At 37.9% G+C, this 16,590-nt stretch overlaps 1 protein-coding gene across 1 annotated transcript in view; it reads left to right on the plus strand.

Moving 5' to 3' along the window:
- LOC128993151 (probable multidrug resistance-associated protein lethal(2)03659) overlaps positions 1 to 16,590 on the plus strand; it is a 39,471-nt gene that overhangs the window by 6,027 nt on the left and 16,854 nt on the right. Inside the window, exons 2-22 of the mRNA XM_054416910.1 lie at positions 1,048 to 1,158; positions 2,010 to 2,144; positions 2,615 to 2,825; positions 4,137 to 4,359; positions 4,754 to 4,910; positions 7,242 to 7,380; positions 8,030 to 8,140; positions 9,756 to 10,031; positions 10,319 to 10,393; positions 10,966 to 11,034; positions 11,773 to 11,841; positions 12,256 to 12,410; positions 13,041 to 13,172; positions 13,438 to 13,535; positions 13,897 to 13,982; positions 14,406 to 14,546; positions 15,793 to 15,919; positions 15,964 to 16,046; positions 16,127 to 16,213; positions 16,294 to 16,380; positions 16,461 to 16,547. Of these exons, the coding sequence (XP_054272885.1) occupies positions 1,048 to 1,158; positions 2,010 to 2,144; positions 2,615 to 2,825; positions 4,137 to 4,359; positions 4,754 to 4,910; positions 7,242 to 7,380; positions 8,030 to 8,140; positions 9,756 to 10,031; positions 10,319 to 10,393; positions 10,966 to 11,034; positions 11,773 to 11,841; positions 12,256 to 12,410; positions 13,041 to 13,172; positions 13,438 to 13,535; positions 13,897 to 13,982; positions 14,406 to 14,546; positions 15,793 to 15,919; positions 15,964 to 16,046; positions 16,127 to 16,213; positions 16,294 to 16,380; positions 16,461 to 16,547 (2,659 nt within the window). The remainder of the gene's footprint in view (positions 1 to 1,047; positions 1,159 to 2,009; positions 2,145 to 2,614; positions 2,826 to 4,136; positions 4,360 to 4,753; positions 4,911 to 7,241; positions 7,381 to 8,029; positions 8,141 to 9,755; positions 10,032 to 10,318; positions 10,394 to 10,965; positions 11,035 to 11,772; positions 11,842 to 12,255; positions 12,411 to 13,040; positions 13,173 to 13,437; positions 13,536 to 13,896; positions 13,983 to 14,405; positions 14,547 to 15,792; positions 15,920 to 15,963; positions 16,047 to 16,126; positions 16,214 to 16,293; positions 16,381 to 16,460; positions 16,548 to 16,590) is intronic.

Here is a 16,590-nt window from a genome sequence, read left to right on the forward strand (position 1 = left end):
TATTAAATACCAAATAAACAGAGCGGTTCATAATCCATAATGTCCAAATTTCATAATCTTGGACGTGGATTGAGGCTTCTTAAGATAAGTTCAAAAAGTAGTTCAGTTATTATTTCTAAGCTTAAAGAAGTATTTTCTAGATTTGGGATACCTAGAACACTGATTGCTGATAATATGCCTTTCAACAGTATCGAGTTCAAGCAGTTTTCTCAGGAATGGAATGTAACAATCATCACAACAAGTCCATACTATCCCCAATCAAATGGATTAGTGGAAAAATCTGTCGGAATAGTGAAAGAAATGTTAAAAAAATGTCAAAAGATCTGTGGTTATACTTATTAAACTACAGAAATAGTCCAATATCTAACCTTGAAGTTTCTCCAGCTCAGCTTCTTAACAGCAGACACTTAAGAAGTAAAATTCCAATGAAAGAAGAACTATTAAAACCCAAACTTGTTGAGGACAGCATCTATGAAAAAATGATAGAAACTCAGAAAGCACAAAAGTCATATTATGATAGAAAGTCTTAAAACCGTGATCGAAGATAGCTTTACTGAAGGGCAGGAAGTATGGGTTCAAGATGTATTCAATAAAACATGGGATGAAGGAGTAATAGAGAAGAAACTTCAACAACCCAGATCTTATTTAGTTTCTATTAAAGATAAAGGTATAAAGAGAAGAATAAAAAATAATAGATTTATAAAAAAAGATTAGGACTCCAAGCTCAAGGGGAAGATGACAAATAACATATGTTTAATATGCATTTGTTTATGTTGTGTTTGTAAATATTTACTTTTGGGTTTTAATAAATAGAGTTAATACAAAACCATGACTTTTAGTTTAACAATCAGCATCACTAGTTATTATAGGCGTGATACACTGTTGCTGGAGGTAATAAATAAGTGTAGAACTTCTGTGTAAGCGTGATATAAACTTATACCATAAGTCAAAGTTATTGCGCTGTTGAGGATAACAAATTATAAGGCTGGTATTATTTATATTTAGCACCAGTTCTCATTTCAGTTCAACGTTTGCGTCTTGTTTCAGATGGACGCTGGGTCTGTTCCGAGAAGGTAATAAGAGAGACCTGGAAGTTGAAGATCTCTACGTTCCCCTCAAGGAACACACTTCCAACGTACTGGGAGACAGAATAGAGAAGTAAGTAGTCACCTCGCTCTGGCATTGACTATTGAAGACATCCCATCTATATGGACCAGCAGCTGTAGCTAATAGTTTTATTCCAAAGAGTTAATTGATTGTGGTACAGATTATTATTATTATGGATTTATTATTATTGATTATGGTATAGTTGATTGTGCAGAGTGTGTATTCTAAATTGAAATTTTCTCTCCTAGTTTGTGTCACTATTTTTAGTTGATACAAGAGAGTGCTATAGTTAACAGTAAGTTATCCTTTCAGTTTGGATTAGTAAGTCTTGGAAAATAAAAAAATTATGATTTCAGTACCTAACTGATATCAGTGCACTTAGTCGGTGGCTATACATCCAACTATACGTCCATTTTTAATCAAATACTAGCAACAAGTTCAAAATGGGAATGGAATGGTTAGTTCAATTAATAGTCAAGCTCAGAACTATGCGGACGAGCAAATGCAAGTTTAAAGGAAGCCACCGACCTAAAAAAATCAGTAACTTTTCAAAAAATTCTAAACCGTTTGAAAATTAATTCTTTTCCCATTTTGTTTATGCTACTTTTGCTTTCTTCCTATCTGCATAGTTGAGTTATGTTGATCAAGTCATGTTAAGAAAAGCAATAGAAATGCCAGTTTTAGGCCTATAATGTACCTGTGTGGGGTGATAGACTTGAAACTACATGCAACACTGAATCGTAAAATCCATTACGTCATTAAGATAGAAAACTAGCAATGCAATCTCTGACCCCTTGCATTTTGGTAATTTTATGTGTAACCCATTAAATTCTTCTGTACAGATACACACAGCAGAGTGATTTTAACTGATGTAGATGTATAGTATTATAATTGATTTGCAGGAAATGGAGGGAAGAGTGCAAGAGAGCCGCTATAAAGAAGAGAGAGCCCAGTTTGTTGAGAGTTCTGCTCAGAATATTCGGACCCAAACTGATGGCTTATGGACTTGTCCTGGCTATAGTTGAGAATGTCTGCAGGTAAAATGGCCTTAAGAGATATTTTGTGGTATCAAAGGCAATTGTCATTTTTATTTATTTTTTTGAGGAAACTATCCAAAGATACTCTTCAAATTTCCTGTTAAAACCTCAATACTTACAATTGCACAATTAGTTATTTTACTTTCTCCGTCTATACCATAGTTTGTTTTATTGTTTTATCAATTACAGTATAGGGGCTTTGTTAAGGGTTCATATAAATCGCCTGGAAGAATCACGTCTGAGTCTGGCTTGAGGTCAGAATTTTTTATGCAAACCCTGCATGCTGAACATTGTCTATATTTGATGGAGAACAATATAAATTTCTATTAGAAACTCAAAAAGCACAGTATCAAATTTATTAACTGCGGCAAGGGAAACCACAGAGGAAAGTTCAAAATATTTGACAATCTTAAGTTGTAATCAGGAAAATTTCATCTGGAAGTTCATGTAATTGTTTTCTTCCACTACAGGGTATCCCAGCCATTATTCCTCGGCAAGATGATAGAGTACTTCACCCAAGATGGAGGTGGCACTGTGAGCAAGGATGAAGCGTACTTCTACGCTGGAGGAGTTGTCATGTGTTCAGCACTCAGCGTGTTCATCATGCATCCGTACATGTTCAGCATGATGCACATAGGCATGAAGATGAGAGTGGCCAGTTGCTCGCTCATATACAGGAAGGTAAAGTTTGAGTACTCTGTTTCATGCTCATAACTCTTTAGTTTTGGAAATAAAATACTCATATATAATACGTGAAGGCGATTTCTACGAAACAATACTCCTCCGTTAATAATGGACAGAGTTTTACAAACGATGTGTCAAAATTAAGAATTTTTTGTGTAGACCCCCCCTTTTACCTGTTCCTGTAATAAAAGTCCTCGGGCTTTGCCCCACAGGCCATCGGAATCACAATGTATTTCTTATAAAGAACAGATTTTGCTTACTAACAGACAAATAATTTGTATTAATTACAGCTGTTCATAGCAAACACATGATACACACAAGAGCTTTCGTTTTCAGTTTCGATAACTGGAGTGGAGTGATTGATTACATTATACCTTTGAGTTGACTCTTTTAAGTCATCGGAAATTATGACTGTTATTCGTTTTGAAATAACGCCTGTAATACTTTGTAATTGCTCAAATTCGAGCAAAAGATGCACTACCGGTAGTAAATATGATTGTATGAGTGAGGATTTTATTTTAAATATTTTTGTCTAAAAGAAAAGAACAATAGGTTAATACACTTTTATTGATTGAGATACTTATACTCTACTGTGAAAAAAACGTTCAATATCCATGTTAAAGTAGTTGCCAGTCATTTAGTATCAAGGTACTGATAAAAGGTGTGTTGCTTTAGTATATTATTATTTTTTTATACACAAACTTTATAACCATAACTGAAATGGCAACTTATTGTAAACATTAGCATCTTTTATTTTCCCATAAACTATTGTGTAAACTAGAAGAGAACATACAATTAGCAAACCCCATAAGAGGATGATTCATCAGCAATGAAGATAATTCATCACGTTGCATGTTACAATTTGGTACGGACGACAGGTAATATAAAACCATTTAGATAACTGATCAATGTTTGTGTCCTCTTTGTGTGAAAAACTAACTACTGATGGTCCATATAGATAAAAATCTACATATATAAATTGCTAGTCAATATGAACTAAGAAAATAAAACTTATATCCTTTCATTTAACATTTTTAGTGCATAAAGAATAATTTCACCAGGATGCTATAATTTTGTAAAGTAAATCCAGATAAAATTGTTGGCATTTTCTTATATATATATATTTTTTTTAGGGAACTATCTAATATCGACCTTTTGTTAGACTGCATCATCAATTGATATCCCAATGACAAATGTCATCTAGGTTTTCAGAATCGTCTTGATCAAAATCAACTAGTAACCCTCGGATATGCAGGTAAAGCCCTAAAACCAATCATCTACCTAATCACTTATGACAATTGTTTCCAGGCCCTGAGACTCAATAAGACAGCCCTAGGACAGACCACTGTAGGTCAAGTGGTCAACCTATTGTCCAACGACGTCTCCAGGTTTGATATGTGCACAATCTTCTTACACTATCTGTGGGTCGGTCCGCTAGAGACGATCGTCATGCTGTACTTCCTATGGGACTTTGCAGGACCTGCGTCTGTCTTTGGTGTATTTGTGCTGCTTGCTCTAATACCCCTGCAAGGTAATGTTACTTTACTTGTAGTATTGTGTAGTTGAATGAACTCACTGAGAGCTAGAGTCTAAATCTGTATTTCTCTTCTTTAATGTGTCATAAAAGATGGTACTTCTTATAAAATAGTAGTGGTTAAGAAGGATTTATCAATTCGATTTCATGTTGTATGTGTAGTGAGTGAATACATTTTGAAACTTTGGCCTAGCTGTCCTTGTGAGCATAGTGATCCTAATAAAATGTTCCTCTCTAAAGACACAAGTGATCTTAGTCAGTAACAATGCTGCTCAGATATTCCATTCTACACTCATTTTCTATTCTTATCCAGTTTGAACTATTCATCTAGGAGGCGTTACTGTCTCAATGTTAACAATAATGATTATTTTAACCTATTTACATTTTGCAGTGTGGCTGGGCAAGATGACGTCTGGGCTGCGGATGAGAACAGCTCTGCGGACTGACGGCAGAGTCAGACTGATGAATGAGATCATTTCAGGAATACAAGTCATTAAAATGTACACGTGGGAGAAACCCTTCGCCTATCTTGTCTCACAGGCTAGAAAGTGAGTGATCCAGTTTTAGTTTCTGTACAGTGTTGATTAATATTTTTGACTTTGGAAAACATTTTTGTTGAGAGGAAGATTAATGTATGAAGTTATAAGGACTGTCTTGACTCACTGTAAGGACTGAACACTACAACTAGAAAGGTGTAAGACTGCTGTTAGAATCGTACAGGTCTATGATTTTTTTTTTACAGAGGGCCAGGCTTACTAGTGACCATGGGATTGCATTGCAGCTGGAAAAGCTTATTGTGCACCCTCATTCACAGGCCCTCATTCTCCGTCAAATCCCAGGTCCTTGGTGAACCATGAGATCCTTTTGACTATGGTAACCTGTTCTTCCCTCTGATCTCCAGTCGATAGGCCAAGGGATCCCATACGCAGACCTTGTAGGGCTGGGCACATAAATATCACGTGGAAGGCTGTCTCCTCCTCCTCTCCACATTTCCTACATAAAAGGCTTTCAAATTGAATTCCTATCTTGTGTAGATGTCCGTGGAATACCCAATAGCCGCTGATGGCCAACCACCTTCCGCAGGGTCTTCCTATTCAGCCCAAGGGCATCTGCCGCTATCGCACCAGTAGGTGTCTGCGAACCTTCCTCCTCAGGGCCTCTAACCCACTATTCCACCAGCAGGCTTGCCTGCGCATGTTCTTTATAGTCTTTATAGTCCAGGCAGGTTTCTTGGTACGAGCTTAATATAGCCGCGTTCAAAGAATTCGCCATATTCTCCACCCTATGCCCTTCTGTGCCTTTTATTTGGCTTAGTCTGTTCCCTAGCACCTCTCGATACTGGTTCCAGTCTGTCCTTTCTCACGTTCCTATAGGTATCTTTTGTACAGATCGAGCCTATTCAATGTGACTGCTGTGATCCGAAGATGAGCGGTCATCAGATACCTCCCATTTTACAACCTTTGTCGCCGCATAATTATTTGTTTTATTTATTTTATCATTTAGTGAGTCGGTGGCTCAGTCGGTAGCGTCGCGGACTTCGGGTCCAAGGCAGCGATGTCGTGGGTTCGGATCCTGGTCACTGCCGATAACATTTTATCAGTACAGTTCACCTTTGTACTGTACCGGCTCACTCCTTGCTTTGCTGTAAACGATCCACGCACGGGCGCTTAGTCTATGTGGACGGGCAAATGCAAGGTTAAAAGAGGCCGCCAACCTCTAAAAAAAAAAATTAATAAATAATTGCTAGCCAAAGTTATGTCCAAAATCTCTTCCCTTAGTACCACCCCTCTCCTCTTTCTAAAGGTTCGTTTGGATCCCTTGTTCAATATAACTAAATTAGATTCAGCTTTAAAACTTAACAAGCTCTCACCTCTCTCATTGACGTCGCTGCTCCTCCAGGCCACGTGATGGGCGTTGGCGTCACAGCCCAACAACAGGTGTCTCCTTTCCCTGGCTCCGTATTCTACAACCATCCTCATTCTGGATGTTGATTTATATTAATAAAATGATTTTGTTACCTAACTTATCCTTATCTGTCAGGTCAAACTACATGTTTCGTGGTAACTGTCACATCATCATCAGGTTCATCCTCTCTTACGATTTGTCATACATTTAAAATTGAAAACATAAAACAAACGTTGACATGACACATTTAACAAAAAACTTTACATTAATTAGAACACCTCTCCCGGTGTGTGCACGCATTTGGTCGGGCCGGCGGCGTTAAATATGTTAAATGTATCATGTCAACGTGTGTTTTGTGTTTTCAATTTTAAATGTATGACAAGTCGTAGAAGAGGATGAACCTGATGATGTGGCAGTTGCCACAAAACATGTAGTTCGACCTGACGGATAAGGATATTGTTAGGTAACAAAATAATTCTATTACGGAGTTTGTCAAAGTGTCAAGTGTTAGATTATCAAGTACCGTGTTTGAAGATAATTGCAGTAGTATAACTCATTAACATAGTTTCAAATTTACACAATTGTTTTGCTTGTAAAGTGTGTAAAGGTGCTATAACAATTCATCATTGGTCTGAATGAATTAATACAGTAAATATTTTGGATTTGTACATTAGCAAAACATATTTAACGTTTGATTACTTTTTATGAAGATTAACCATTACAAAGCCATCTAGTTTTGTACTACCTAATAAATATGATTATATAATCACAGGTTTATATTTAAATTCTACATGGTTTTCAGCAATAGTAAAAAAAAAAAAAATAATCAGTAACTTACATACATGTACATTATGCATTATTCTGTACATTATGTTATGCGAACCTTAACATTTCCTGTGTAACATTAGTTTTGAATTGAACTTGCTCTTTTCTTGTTGTTTCTTTCAATTTTAACCAATTTATCTTGTCATCAGGCGAGAAATCAAAGAGATTAGAGGAGCCTCATACATCAGAGGTCTTCTGCTGTCTTTCGTCATCTTCCACTCCAGAGTTGCCATCTTTATGTGTATTTTTGTTTACATTCTAATGGGCAACGCCATCAACGCTGAAAAGGTAATGATTGTGTGAATGGCCACAAAAATATAGTTTACAATCAAAATAATTATGTTGTTAGTAATTTATTCGTGTAATTCTTTTTAACAAATTATTTTGCAATAAATTATGAAGAGGAGGATTTCATCCAGTGATCCAACATAGTTAGATGTAAACTACTACAGTTAAACCTTTAATAACCAACTTGTCAAGGTATTCTGTGTTTTACTCTCTTTGTTTTCATTCTCTTTTCAGCAGCTCAAATCTTGTATTAAGTCAATGGATTTCCCACATCATCATTTGAATTATTATATTGCATTAATGATACTTTAAACTGTGTTTTGATAGTAGATATTATAGACACCTCAAAATTTAACATGAAGTTATACACGATATCGCAAGACTTATTCTTTTCAAGTCATATCAGGTCCCTTTAAGTTTTAAAAGATTTTTGAAAATACTTCTTCGTTGGTCTTAAAGTTTTTCATACTTGTCATGTTATATAACTTCATTTTCCAACAATTTTAGACTTTTAGATGTACCAGTATTGATTTTGTTTTTACCTTTATTTATTTTAACTAGGTATGTGCAATCACAAGAAATATAATATTTTCTAAAAAACAATGCTTTTCCAAACTGCAAACTAATATTTTTGATTCTCTAATTTCAGGTTTTTGTTGTCGCTTCATACTTTAATGGATTGAGACAGACCATGACTGTATTCTTCCCTCAAGGTATTGGATATGTAGCAGAAGTACTCATCTCTATCAAACGACTCCGGGTACTACAAAATATCCTTTCACCTGTACATATACCTACTCTAAAATGTTTTTTAGAATGGACAAAAGAGAGAACAAGTTAAAAATTGAATGAGGGAAAATTCCTCAAAAAGGTTCATGTTTCTTATAGTGCTTTGAAGATTAACATTCACATTACCATTGATCAATATATTTTTCCTACAGTCACCCGACAAAGTGGGCTTCCTTGCACTGATTATAGTACAGAAAACTGCAAATTGCTGCATTTACTTAGCCTACTTTGCCACACACTTTTTACTTTGTCACACACCAGTATTCCACCCAAACAACACAAAACAGCGTGCTTTTATTATGCACGTAATCCGTGTACATCTGGAAATAGGTTACCTTAAAGATACTTTGACTACGATCAGCTGGTACAGCGTTTCCCATTTTGTTCAATGTTTGGATTAAACCTAACCTAAAAACGTGTTGTACAGTGTTAGAAAGACTAATTAATTATTTATATGATTTATAGTAACTGTATGATAAATATAATGTGTAACACGAATGCAAACTGCATTTGTTGCACTCGAGAAACTTTCCACACTCGCATTCGCCGTGTGTGTAAACATTTCTCTTGTGTGCAGCAAAGTACAACTTTGCCCACTAATTACACAAATAACTATTTATATGACCATTGATTTTTGGACAATGAAGTATAGACATCCAACCTAAATGGCCCAGATGAAGCAATTAAAAAAAATTAAAAACAATATAGTTAGTGAGCTACTCACAGAGTAGAATAATTCTCCCTCAATTTTTTTTTATTGTGTTAGTTGATGTCACAAAAAATATACTATAGCTTACATTAAGCTGTGCTATCAGTTTGGCTTGGCTAAACAGTTGGAGTATTTAACTGGAATTCTCAGCACATGCTCTCCGTGTTTCAATTCAACTACATTTATTTTAGCGAATTTCCCTACGTCCGTGAACGCGATAACTTGAGTAATTTTTGTCCGATTTTGATAAAATTTGGTTTGAAAGTGTAAAGCAGAATAAACTTGCATTAGCATGATTGGGCCATGGGAACCGGGTTTTACGGGCGTTAAATTGGGTAAAAATAGGTTTTTTCTAATTTTTGACCTTCAAAACACAAAATTTCCTAATTTCTCTCTATAGCATTTTAAAGAGCTTTAAATAACAAATAATTTAGTATACCAAAGTGTTTATGTATTGGTTACGGACTAAATTTAAAAAGCTACAAATTTAAAATTCCCATGTTATTCTTATGGAGAATATTGTAAAATGGTGTAGTTTGCTTGTTTACGGAAATATTTTGATCAAACTTGGCAAATTTATATATTTTACACTAAGCTACTAATATTTTACCAAACAACACAGTTTATTAGCCTCCCTGTAGCTGCAAACCTAGGTACTCGTTAAACCCAATCTTATTTAAATATATTTAATTTAAAATCAATTCAGGCAAATGGAAATTCACTTAGTCTGCAGGTTTGCTGCAGCGGCAGTATTTATTCCAAAATGGGTTAAAACTTTCACATGGGAATGTAATGTCTAGTCCTATCAACGGTCAAATATAAAACTGATCAAAATAATTGTTATTGAAACCAGTTAAAAAAAAATGAATTTTTACAGACATTTCTCAACTACAACGAGACCACTCTACAGCAAGCTCCAGAGATTATGAAGGCCAACAAGACAAAGTCAGTAAAGGACGAAGAAGTGGAGCCAATATTCCGAGCGCCCAGAGAGGACGCAAGGACAAAGGTGGCAGCAGACGAGGGCATCACTGTGACCAACGCGATGGCACGATGGACTCCTGAGGTAGCAGACGACAGTTTGAGCCACATCAATCTGCGAGTTGTTCCTGGGAAGCTCACGGCCATCATTGGGCCTGTGGGCAGTGGCAAGGTATTGCTAACTGGTGTTGGTACAACTGAACCTGTCACTTGCATTTTGGTCAAATGTTGCAAAGTGTGTATATTTGAAAAAAATACATTTTTAGGAGTAATTACTGCTAAATTGAGTTTATAGGACCAGTAATTTTCTAATTTGAAGGTAATGCCACTCACTCTAATAGACACACAGAATAAAAGCGTAAATGTTTGTGCTTAACAAAATCAATAGTAGGCCTAGTGTGGTGTCTCACTTGGTCTGTTGAATGTATTGAAACCTAAGCAGTCAGTGGTGGGTTACAGACGTCACTGCTGCATGCGTTGTTGGGAGAACTGCCTCTCAAGACAGGGAGTGTGTCTATACCAGAGAATGTGTCCTAAGCTATGTTGATTGTAGACCTAGTGTGGTGTCTCACTTGGTCTGTTGAATGTATTGAAACCTAAGCAGTCAGTGGTGGGTTGCAGACGTCACTGCTGCATGCGTTGTTGGGAGAACTGCCTCTCAAGGCAGGGAGTGTGTCTATACCAGAGAATGTGTCCTAGACATGTTGATTGTAGACCTAGTGTGGTGTCTCACTTGGTCTGTTGAATGTATTGAAACCTAAGCAGTCAGTGGTGGGTTGCAGACGTCACTGCTGCATGCGTTGTTGGGAGAACTGCCTCTCAAGACAGGGAGTGTGTCTATACCAGAGAATGTGTCCTAAGCTATGTTGATTGTAGACCTAGTGTGGTGTCTCACTTGGTCTGTTGAATGTATTGAAACCTAAGCAGTCAGTGGTGGGTTGCAGACGTCACTGCTGCATGCGTTGTTGGGAGAACTGCCTCTCAAGACAGGGAGTGTGTCTATACCAGAGAATGTGTCCTAAGCTATGTTGATTGTAGACCTAGTGTGGTGTCTCACTTGGTCTGTTGAATGTATTGAAACCTAAGCAGTCAGTGGTGGGTTGCAGACGTCACTGCTGCATGCGTTGTTGGGAGAACTGCCTCTCAAGACAGGGAGTGTGTCTATACCAGAGAATGTGTCCTAAGCTATGTTGATTGTAGACCTAGTGTGGTGTCTCACTTGGTCTGTTGAATGTATTGAAACCTAAGCAGTCAGTGGTGGGTTGCAGACGTCACTGCTGCATGCATTGTTGGGAGAACTGCCTCTCAAGACAGGGAGTGTGTCTATACCAGAGAATGTGTCCTAGACATGTTGATTGTAGACCTAGTGTGGTGTCTCACTTGGTCTGTTGAATGTATTGAAACCTAAGCAGTCAGTGGTGGGTTGCAGACGTCACTGCTGCATGCATTGTTGGGAGAACTGCCTCTCAAGACAGGGAGTGTGTCTATACCAGAGAATGTGTCCTAGACATGTTGATTGTAGACCTAGTGTGGTGTCTCACTTGGTCTGTTGAATGTATTGAAACCTAAGCAGTCAGTGGTGGGTTGCAGACGTCACTGCTACATGCGTTGTTGGGAGAACTGCCTCTCAAGACAGGGAGTGTGTCTATACCAGAGAATGTGTCCTAGACATGTTGATTGTAGACCTAGTGTGGCGTCTCACTTGGTCTGTTGAATGTATTGAAACCTAAGCAGTCAGTGGTGGGTTGCAGACGTCACTGCTGCATGCGTTGTTGGGAGAACTGCCTCTCAAGACAGGGAGTGTGTCTATACCAGAGAATGTGTCCTAAGCTATGTTGATTGTAGACCTAGTGTGGTGTCTCACTTGGTCTGTTGAATGTATTGAAACCTAAGCAGTCAGTGGTGGGTTGCAGACGTCACTGCTGCATGCGTTGTTGGGAGAACTGCCTCTCAAGGCAGGGAGTGTGTCTATACCAGAGAATGTGTCCTAGACATGTTGATTGTAGATCTAGTGTGGTGTCTCACTTGGTCTGTTGAATGTATTGAAACCTAAGCAGTCAGTGGTGGGTTGCAGACGTCACTGCTGCATGCATTGTTGGGAGAACTGCCTCTCAAGACAGGGAGTGTGTCTATACCAGAGAATGTGTCCTAGACATGTTGATTGTAGATCTAGTGTGGTGTCTCACTTGGTCTGTTGAATGTATTGAAACCTAAGCAGTCAGTGGTGGGTTGCAGACATCACTGCTGCATGTGTTGTTGGGAGAACTGCCTCTCAAGACAGGGAGTGTGTCTATACCAGAGAATGTGTCCTAGACATGTTGATTGTAGATCTAGTGTGGTGTCTCACTTGGTCTGTTGAATGTATTGAAACCTAAGCAGTCAGTGGTGGGTTGCAGACGTCACTGCTGCATGCATTGTTGGGAGAACTGCCTCTCAAGACAGGGAGCGTGTCTATACCAGAGAACGTGTCCTACGCCAGTCAAGAATCGTGGCTGTTTGCTGGTAGCGTCCGTCAGAATATATTGTTTGGCTCACCCTACGACAGAGAAAGGTAGGTCTTGTGTATAAAGCTAGATGTATAAACTTTTTGTTATTCGTGGCTGTTGAAATGTAGATTTTTTAAATAGGGTTAATTTAGGGGATAATGAAAGTACATTAAAATGCTTGAGGATTGTATGTCTGAGGATTGTATGTCTAGCGAGACAATTAATGTCTACGGTCGTAGTTCTTACAATCACAACCTAATTAAATCACTTCCTCTACACCCCCTTGCTTCCCGACGCTCTTAAAATCAGTATTTATTTGGGCTTTCTTTATTAGCCATCATCATGACCAGATTTTAAGATTGGTTACTTTCCCAAACGTTTACGACATTTAATTTGAAAATATATATTATTTATTTATCACAAACTAGTAAACTTTTATCTAAAAATCTAAAAAACCAAATTTAAAGTAATTTAATTTCATTAAATTTTAGTCTATCATTCACAGTTATTCTGAACCTCTCAGGGCTGTGTGTGTTTCTGCTTTGGCTACTGTGTGTGTATTCGAAAAAGAATTGAAAGACAATTGGGGTGTGTTGGCCTTGTAGATTAGTGTGGCCTTACTTCTGGCGTAATTTTATAAATTTCTCAATCTGTGGACCATTATTTGTAAATGAAATATTGTTGTCTTGTCACAGGTATCGCCAGGTTGTGCGAGTGTGTGCTCTGAAGGCTGATTTTGAACAGTTCCCGTACGGAGACAAGACCATTGTAGGAGAGAGAGGGGTGTCACTCAGCGGAGGACAACGAGCTCGCATCAACTTGGCCAGGTCAGACTTTTCTTGTACTCAACTCAACATTCATCAAGCAGTACGGTTAAAACGACAGACCCAGTGATTCTAGCTGTCCGAAAAACACCAGAATCTTCTTTACTTTTTAGATTTTCCTAGCGAGTTTTATTGCTTCATGAAATTAATTATATTGTAGTCCTACCCTTCTTAAACAACCAGGCTCTAAGACCTATTGATAATATTATCATCTGATCTTTCAAGTTACTGCAAACCATTTGAAAGTAACGCTGTGTACAATTTGCAGGGCAGTTTACAAGGATGCAGATGTGTATCTACTAGATGACCCTCTGTCAGCTGTGGACACTCATGTAGGAAAACATCTGTTTGAAGATTGTGTCACAGGTGAAAAAAAAACAATTTTATTCATAGTGTAAATTTGAACAGTTTAATGTAATTAATATACAATTTAGTCTATGTTCTATGTGAACGACATTTTTCTACTTTACAGCAAGTATGCTACTTTTCTTGAGTGCTTAAAGTTTTTTTTTACTTAAATTACCACCTTAGACCTACCTGCCTGTGCAGTGGTCTAAAGAAGTAGAAATACCGAAACAGTGTTACACGGGCATGTCAGGAGTCACAAACTTACTATTCTTGGCTTTTAACCTCAAGACAACACCACTTAGTTACTGTGTTTGGTGAACTGTTTGAAGTATGTAATGTGTTGTTGAATGGGATAGAAATGCTTTTATTTTTTTTACAGGCTACTTGAGGAAGAAGACAGTAATTTTGATCACGCATCAAATCCAGTACCTGGGCTTGGTCGATCACGTAGTTGTGATGAATAATGTAAGTATATAGTATGAAGTTTACCTAAGGTAGGGAAATGTTGCCTTGTTATGTCCAGAATATCAAGTCCCTATTTGAAAATTAAATAAATCAGTAGCTATCCATTTGTAAGGATCATAATTATTGTTTCAATGATGGTTCTTGTTGCATACAAAGTCCATGACATTGTAGATAACTAACTGTAATGTTTTACATTTTGCTGATTTATAAATTTTATGAAGGAATCAAAATTTACTGTCCTAGCTGCTATTTACCTACCCTAGCTATATTGGTTAAGACTTGCTGGATTCAATATGAAAATGCATAAATTAGGACCGTTGACTACTGTGTGTTTCAATTACCAATGTTTTCTTAGAATGATAAGTAAAATCAAATGTATGTAACAAGTGGTTAAATAAATATGGTTTGATTGTTGCATTGCAGGGCAGCATAGACAGTGAGGGAACCTACCAGGAGCTGCAAGGAAGGAATTTGGAGTTCCTGAGATTAAGCAATTCAGAAGAAGAGGCTAATGAAGAGGGCAATCAAAACAGAAACCTGTACAAACGGCATGCTTCCATCCAGGTAATATTTTTTACAATTTTATACAGTAAATAAGTAAGGCAAATTTGGTTTAATAACTATACTGAAAGTAATGTGTTCAAAGATTTAGCATATGATTAATCAACTTCATTTATTAATTGTCTGGATTGTGTAGTGGTTAGGGCGTAGGACGTCTGTCCTGGTTTAAATTCTGCTAACTGCCAGCGGCTTTTAGCTGTTTTAAATGCTCTTAAATTCTTCCATATGTATAATATACTCATTGCCTATAAATTTAATTGTTTTACTCATTTACACATTTGCTCTTAGCTATTTGTACAAGTCATTTCTATCCAACAATTGTTACAAACTATTGGTTGCTGAAGTTAAACCTGTAGATTCTCTCTCTATGTCAATTCATCTATGAAATATTAACACATCACATGTTTCTATTGGTGAATATACTATGATATAGTTGACTTAATTTAAAAACGCAATATTTTATAACTCCTTTCAGTTTAACGACCAGGAATTTTGCCACCTGATGTCCAGAATTTGTTGGGACACCTAAGCTTTTAACTTAAGTTGTTTGTTTAGGAAGATAATTTATGGGCTTCACTCACCCTTATTTTTGTCTATGATGTCATGTCTTAAGTTGTAATTATTTGACACCATCTTAACTATTAAGTCTGATTATCTAGTATTTATTACTGGTTACAATTTAAACCCTCACCGTAGACTGTAGTGCCTGTACTTCCAGCCAGGATGAGAATGGTGATGATTCAGATCCAACCCACAGAGAACCCTCCAGTTCCCTTCCACCCCCTCCAACCCTTGTTGTTCTCCAGCCTCTCCCCACCACATCCTCCTATCACATCCCCTTGGCTTCTGAAGGGTTGACCTCGTACATTGATTTACTCAATGCTCGTGTAAGTACTACAACTGGAAATACATCTAGTAAATTGTTCTTTGGAGTTGAACATCATGAGAATTATGTGAGAAAATACCCAGCCCAAGCTGGGAAATCACACAGAGATCTATCCAGATCTCTATGTGATTTCCTAGATGTTTAATTTTTTACTATTTTCCAAAAGTACAACAAGAAACACAAAATACTGAAGTACTCAGTGAGGAGTGTAGCCTCTTCCATGGAGGATGGCAAGATACAGGATGAGCCTCCTGAGATAGCAGAGATGAGGTCCAAGGGTACAGTCAGTGGCAGAGTATACAAGACCTACATGAAGTCAGGAGGCAACTGTTGTATGCTCATGTTGTTGTGGTGATGTTACAGTCAGTGAGGAGTGTAGCCTCTTCCATGGAGGATGGCAAGATACAGGCCGAGCCTTCTGAGATAGCAGAGATGAGGTCCAAGGGTACAGTCAGTGGCAGAGTATACAAGACCTACATGAACTTAGGAGGCAACTGTTGAATGCTCATATTGTTGTGGTGATGTTACAGTCAGTGAGGAGTGTAGCCTCTTCCATGGAGGATGGCAAGATACAGGCTGAGCCTCCTGAGATAGCAGAGATGAGGTCCAAGGGTACAGTCAGTGGCAGAGTATACAAGACCTACATGAAGTCAGGAGGCAACTGTTGTATGCTCATGTTGTTGTGATGATGTTACAGTCAGTGAGGAGTGTAGCCTCTTCCATGGAGGATGGCAAGATACAGGATGAGCCTCCTGAGACAGCAGAGATGAGGCCCAAGGGTACAGTCAGTGGCAGAGTATACAAGACCTACATGGTGTCAGGAGGCAACTGTTGTATGCTCATGTTGTTGTGATGATGTTACAGTCAGTGAGGAGTGTAGCCTCTTCCATGGAGGATGGCAAGATACAGGATGAGCCTCCTGAGACAGCAGAGATGAGGCCCAAGGGTACAGTCAGTGGCAGAGTATACAAGACCTACATGGTGTCAGGAGGCAACTGTTGTATGCTCATGTTGTTGTGATGATGTTACAGTCAGTGAGGAGTGTAGTCTCTTCAATGGAGGATGGCAAGATACAGGATGAGCCTCCTGAGATAGCAGAGATGAGGCCCAAGGGTACAGTCAGTGGCAGAGTATACAAGACCTACATGGTGTCAGGAGGCA

Source organism: Macrosteles quadrilineatus, unplaced genomic scaffold (assembly GCF_028750875.1).
Source record: "Macrosteles quadrilineatus isolate MER2022 unplaced genomic scaffold, UCM_ALF_1.0 Scaffold_4__1_contigs__length_99947679, whole genome shotgun sequence".
Classification (NCBI taxonomy): domain Eukaryota; kingdom Metazoa; phylum Arthropoda; class Insecta; order Hemiptera; family Cicadellidae; genus Macrosteles; species Macrosteles quadrilineatus.